General features: G+C 34.4%; 1 protein-coding gene across 1 annotated transcript; it reads left to right on the top strand.

Annotated features, from left to right (window-relative positions):
* Positions 1-245: 245 nt before the first annotated feature.
* LOC134245397 (mothers against decapentaplegic homolog 6-like) lies at positions 246-7,051 on the top strand. Its single transcript, XM_062727684.1, has 2 exons — positions 246-365; positions 6,389-7,051. Exons 1-2 carry the CDS (start codon positions 296-298, stop codon positions 6,934-6,936), a joined length of 618 nt encoding a protein of 205 aa, XP_062583668.1. The 5' UTR covers positions 246-295; the 3' UTR covers positions 6,937-7,051.
* Positions 7,052-7,059: the final 8 nt, after the last annotated feature.

The raw sequence follows: 7,059 nt of genomic DNA on the forward strand, positions 1-7,059 counted from the left end.
ATTTACATGCTCTTGATTCCGCCAATCCACGTGTTACAAGCCCTGCTTCTTGTTTCTATTTGTCCCACCCTGCACATGAATTTTTTAACTGCGCATATCGATGAACCAGCATTGATGGAGAAATAAAGTACATTGACTATTTGTAATTTTATCTCGAACAAAGACATTGGAAATGTAAATATTTGGAAATTAAAGGAAAACATTGTTACAGAAAGGCTTAAAAATCTTTATAGATGTCATATATTAATTTTTCTTTTCCTTAATTTCAGGAATTGATTGGCCCAGTGATATTTCTATGGAAACAGTTTCCACGGAAACAGGTCTCACACCTTCATGCAGAAAACATTTTGACGGTGACATATCAGGTAACGAAAACACTTCTTTTTTCTGAGTGGTTTTCCTTTTAGAAGAATTGTTGCTTGTCCATTATGGCTTTCCCTTGAGTAGGTGGATCCCAGAATTTTTCTTCTTGCGAGTGGGAATCTTGAAATTGAGAGTGTATAATCGTACATCAATTTTAAAAACCCACTCAGCTCCCTGTAAGCTAAATCCATCAGTGCATTATGCCCCTTTGGTCTTTCCCTTTTGGAAGTTTTACCTAAATGTTAATTTTTCTTCACTAATGATTCCCTCATCAAATCAGAAATTGCTCAGTTTTTTTTTTTTTTTTGAGAAATTGTCTTACAGTCGCAGAATATATATATATTTCTAGGAGTGAAACGGTTCACCGCGGTATCGGTTCATCGCGGTATTTTTTCTCGGTTCGATACACGGTACAAAATCTCTGCTTTCGGTTCGGTTTGTTTTACGGTCGGGATCGTCATTCAGTCGGGTTTGGCATAAGGTATAAACATGCTTTTCTGTATAATTAGTTTAGAAATGTAAGTTTGTGTGGACTTGAAGTTTGTAAAATAATTTTTAACAGTCAAATCAATTAAATTGATACATTCTATCCATTTTGCACATAAATTATTGTACTAGATTAAGTAAAAGGTAGCATAAAACAACATTGAATCTGTTTCCTTCTATCAAAATGTATCGTATCGAAAATAACCGAACCGAGACCAAATTTTTCGATACGTATCGAACCGTGAAGGAGGCGTATCGTTTCACCCCTAATATTTTCTTTAGTTTGTGATCAGAGAATTGATTAGAAATTAAGGTATTTTTTACCCTTGAAAAGATAAAAGTGAAGTAGTCTCACATACACCTATTTTTGACCTATTATTGTCAATTTGTCTATGAAATGATCATTGATAATTTTTAAGGGCCCTCACTTAGCCCATGACTATTTTGAGAGATATCTCCTAATTATCGACTCAACATTCACAAATATTTTCTCTCCTAAATGCAGTCAAGTCTGTGTTAAGTATTTTTTTAAAAAGACAAGACCCCAAGATTTATTCCCAATATAAACTGCTAGCTCTTTAAGTTGATAATACACCACGAAATCCAAATATTTTTCTTGACGGAACAGTCAAGAGCGAGGTATTGTGTCGTTTGCCCTCGCGAGCGATTTAAATATTTGATCTTTGTTCTGCTCCAGGATGACCTACAATTGTAGTGTCTTCTTGTTAAACTGTGCCGTGAAGCGTGTCCTGTCTTTTTTCTTCTCTATCGAAATCTTTTTAGCCTGCCCAGGTAGAGAGAAGGAGAGAGAGAGAGGATCCCGTTTTATTTATTTTTTTCTTTCACTTTTCTGATATAAAAGATTTGTCATTCGTGACTACACGCTCCAGTCGTTAAGGTTTTTTTTTTGGCAGTGTACCTACATGAGGCAACACGAGAGAATTTTTTGGGCGAGTCCTTGAACGTTTACTTCAATGTCATTTTAGTGCATTTTGTTAAGGAAAAAAAAAATTATAGAAGTACACCTTGCAATGCCTGCATTTCAAATCATTTTAAAACAAAAATCTGTTTAATCAGAAATGTAAACACATTTTCACATTTTGTACTTAAAAAAAAGATGGAACAGGCAAATATATCATAGGCTGGCTAAATGTTATTGAAATATCATAAAATTTACATGTACACTTACATATCTAGAAATTGCAAATAAAAGGGGTATCAGAAATACACATGAAGCTGGATGTCTTGAACTTTGAATTGTGAAATTTTTGGAAAGAAATATGTCGGCTTAAAAAGCAATAGAAGCTTCCAGCTTGACTGACACCTTTTCTACATGTAAAGTCTTTAAATTCCTCAAATCTGATATTTTAGTCATTTAAAAATTTTTTTGAATACATTTGATCATATTTATATCTTAATTTTTTATTAAGCACTTTTTTGTAAACGTTGAATTTTTTTTTTTTTTTTTTTTTTTTTTAAATTATTTCATTATTATCATTGTTATATATATCAGATATGCTGCTGTGGAAGCCCATAAACCATGACCTGAAAACCCTGAAACTTAAAAAAGGGTTATGTTTATTGCTATGTTTTGTTATGGCGATATGAATTTTTCAATCTGTTTGCATATTTGTATTAGGTGAGGGTGTTTTAATAACACGGAATCAAGTCAAGTAGTCTTAAGGCTATAGCAGTTTAATTCCTATTTAGCTGTTAATACAGTATTGTTAACAATGGATTAAAGTTGTGTTTCGTGTGTGAAGAGTTTGCTGTTTATCATGTTCTATATGAAACACAACTATAAAAGTTATAGCATTCCTATATTCATTATGTTCAATATATATTATTATACCTCATTATAAATATTCTAAACAACGCATTATCTGATTAGTTCTAAGTTATCATGTGATTGGGCCGTAAAACTTCACATTTCCCGGTCGTCGGAACGCTTTTCATTATATTCCACCTCTTCGGAACACCTAGTGTATTTTCCCGCAATATAGTTCTTGTTCAGTGAACAAATACTCCCGAGAGAAGTAGACGTCACAATAGCCTGGTTTACGTCACAAAACTGATGATAATGTGTTGAACAAAGCATTTTATAGAAACTTTACATAAAAAATGAAAATGAATTTGAGACAGGTGTGGAATTTGAAAGTTTATGTTTTATTTCAAAGGTTTTGCTTGTTTCGGTATAATAAACAATTCATTGCATGAATGTTCTGGAAACATGAAGACTTATTCATCCAAGAAATATCATATTCCCCTCGGGCTAAGCCCTCGGGGAATATGATTTTTCTTGGCTGAATAAGTCTTCATATTTCCCTCACTGTCATGCAATAAATGTATATTGTACAAAGGTAAATGACATTGGACTCCCAGACATAAATAATATTAAATATAATTGAAAGTTTATAAAGATAAATTGATTGATACATGTATCGGTATTAAAAAGTAAATAATTTTAGAAAAATTCAAAGGCAGATCCAGCATGAGGGCATCAATCCACCCCACCCCCAACCCCGGTTTTACCAGCCCCACCAAACAACCAAGCCCCTTGAAATTGTGTTTGTTAAACATGTACTATTTACCTTCAGTTTGTAAAAATTTATTAGCTTATAGGGGGTTTGCCACACCACAGCTTTGCTCTGGACCTGTTGGGGGCATCAAATTATGATGCAGTCCCCAGACGTCCTGCTTTTTACTGTGCCTCCTGTCATGAAATTCCTGAATCCACTACCAAAATCTATATATTCTTTTGATTTTATGAGGAAAAGATTAATAATTTGAAATATATCCATCAGATTACTACCTAGAGATTTTTTTTTTCAAATGCCACCAAGGTAAAACTTCATGTAGTAAAAAAGCAGGGAATTAGTTTAGTGTCAATTGGATTTGGTCTCTGGATTAAGTTGGAGATCTATTTTCTGAAAATGTACAACATGTAGTATCTAATCACTTCAGTAGAGATCTACACATATTTATTTTTTAAAACATGTACAGGTATATTTTTTTTCCTATTCATTAAAATTTATTTCTTAAAATTACTCTGTCCACTGCACAAATTTCCTGTTCACATTCTTATTTTTTTAAGTCTTTTGTTTTTATGGTAACTCATATATTCCGTAAATAAAAAAAGAAAATTAATGGTCTTCCTGCAATCCTACACTCAAAAAAGGAGCGTTTTCTAAAATTGGAAAAACAAAAAAATCAGTTTCTCCCAGGAACCTATATACTATGTATAAAGATAAATGTCTGTCAATCCTGGTGTCTATTTAGCATATTTTGAAATTCAGTAGCACCCAGGAGGAAGTTTGGAACCTAAACTTGTCACAAAACGCTGAAATGATCCTGATCGCTCAAACTTGGATTGTACCTTTAGTTAAGTAATGTCGGGCGACAGACGGGCTAACGAGAAGGTTCATTATCAGTTTATTATAGTACATATGCATATTATATTGACTGTCTCTAATCTTCTTCTTCCAGTCCCTTTTGAAATTGTGTCATTTTTTTTTTACTCGTGTGTGTGTTGAGTTCAGATGTAAAAGTGCATTGCGTTCGTTTGGGGAATGTTTGTGGAAGATGTTTGTCGAGACTTATTGGTGTCGAGATTAGACTTTATAAAATATGATTTGTCTGTAAGAAGTAAAAGTGTGCTTCATTACATCAATCAGGTGTCGCATAAAAGGTCAAAACGGATCATAAGACCAAGATAAAAGACATACATATTTTCATTGAAGAAGATAATTTTTTGATAGCATCAGTGCATGTACAGTCTTTTTGACTTGAAGTAATTATATGCTCCTTCCATTTATATACATACATTTAATTAAATAACTTAAAAAGAACTTTTGAAGGTAGTACAAATGAACCGTATACTAGTATGTAACTTACACTATCAAAAACTGAATATACATGTAAATGACTTTTCTTTTCTTTTTTTGTTGTCTGAAGCAAAAAAAAAAATCTATTAGCAAAAAGTATATATCATTTATTGGATTCAAAAGTATGCGAGACGTAAAAAAAGAGTTTTTAAAGACTACGAGATATTAAATGTGGTATGTAATAAAAACGTGGCTGTCTAATAACAAGACCCATTATGTCATAATATGTGCAGTCGGTGTATGTATATACGCCGTGTAAGTCGGCGGCGAGATCAATCAATTTCCTCTAAGGTGGAGACACCGTGCTCTCGGGAATAAAAGGGGAGAATGATTTACATTTTTGGGACCAATCAATAACTCGTTACAGAACTTTACCTGTAAAACGACCTGCCCGCCCCTCGCCAATGGACCGCTCCAGTTGGAGCCAGCCATTCTGAAGTATGAGTAGTATATATATTGGAAGGAATGCGTGCAAAGCAAACCACTGCCGACCTACAACCGAGCCGAGAGGCCACAAAGGGGGTATTGTCTCTCAAACAATTAGAGAAAAAAATGTCAGTAATTATAGGGATGGGTTTTTTCTTTCTTATTCATACTCGCTGTCTCTTTCCCATAGACCGTGCAATTGTTCTGACAGTCATAACTGATTGAGTGACTTTGTTCTGAAATTTTTTTTGAATGAAGGTGTAATTTATTGTGGCCCGGAAACAATGACTGTTGCAATGAAGTATAGACTTGTTGCCTGAAGGATGAAATCGTATATACTCCCTGAAAGTAAATAAGTAAATAAATTAATGAGAGAGAAGCTAATTGAGTAAATGTAATCCAGGTTTTTATTAAAAATAAATCAGATGGTTTCGGACCAAAAAAAAAAAAAAAGAAGAAGAACAATCGATATCGTAAACTAATTTACAATACATGCATGTCATAAGTACATGTAAGCTCATACTGCATATTAGTTAAGATAACACAATGTGTTAATTAATAGATAATTTAATGATTACTTTTTCTATTTGAATATTTAGATAAATATTTATTTTTTTAAGGTAAAAAAATCGAGAGAGAGAGAAAGAGCGAGAGACTCAGAGAGAGAGAGATTTCGTAAAGGTTGTTCAATTGCCAGATCAGGATTTGTCGTTTTTATTTAGGTACCGTACAAATATATACCTTTGAGTCCTTGGAAAAAAATGTTACTGATATTGAAATACTAATTGAATATATTGATTGAGATTTAGATTGCAGAGGTTTCAGAAACGCATGGTAACAGTTGATACCCCCCCCCCCCCCCCCCCTCTCTCTACTAAAATCCTGGGGGCACAAATAGGACAGAACATTCAGTGTCACAGCCTTGTCATGTCATAAATTTTGAATTTTCCGGTAAGCAGTAAATACAAAATTTACAACATATTTCATTCTACATTTTACACTATCTACATTCGAAAATTAGAGTTACATGGCCCTTCTTACGTTCTAAAGCTTGCAAATTTGCAGCTCACTGTTACGGAAAAAATGATGAAAAGTCTAGATCAGATTCAATATTTTTTTTCTCTCATGGTTTCAGTTCTGAAGCTTTAACTTTTACCATAAGCTAAGAACTGTACATGTAAGTTGATGTATACACATTTATTAATAACTTGGTGTGTTTCTATTTTTAGACTCCTCTGTGGGTGAGGACTGTGGGTCGGGTATGGCGGACCACTGGTGTTCCGTGGCTTACTGGGAACTACGTCAACGGGTGGGACGGCTGTACATCGTACACGAACCTTATCTCAACATATTTCAAGATCTACCTCACGGGAACGGTTTCTCCTTGGGTCTAGTCCAAGGCAAAACGGATGTGGACTGTGTGAAACGGACGCGGGAAAAAATAGGGCTCGGCCTCGTTTTGAGTCGGGAAGCAGACGGAGTTTGGTTGTACAATCGGTCAAATTTTCCGGTGTTTGTGAACTCTCCCACGTTAGATAACCCTAGTTCTCGAACGTCTGTTGTGATTAAAGTGAACCCGGGATATTCTATGAATATTTTTAATTACGATATGGCCAGTGTTTTTAGTGCTGTTAAAGAGAGGAGCTGTCTGGATGGGCCCTATGACCCGACGTCCATACGGATTAGTTTTGCCAAAGGATGGGGACCTTCGTATCACAGGCAGTTTATTACGTCATGTCCGGCATGGTTAGAAGTACTACTCAATATAAACAGGTGACGTCACGCCAATCGTCACGTGACGTCAGTTGCCATAGAAACATTTTATGTTCATTTATATATTTAAATGAATTATCAAAGAGATCATGTTATTTATAATGTCATAACACACCGAATTGTAGTT

The sequence above is a fragment of the Saccostrea cucullata genome, unplaced genomic scaffold (genome assembly GCF_032062105.1).
Source record: "Saccostrea cucullata isolate Sc308-1 unplaced genomic scaffold, CSIRO_AGI_Scuc_v1 ctg21110, whole genome shotgun sequence".
Classification (NCBI taxonomy): Eukaryota; Metazoa; Mollusca; class Bivalvia; order Ostreida; family Ostreidae; genus Saccostrea; species Saccostrea cuccullata.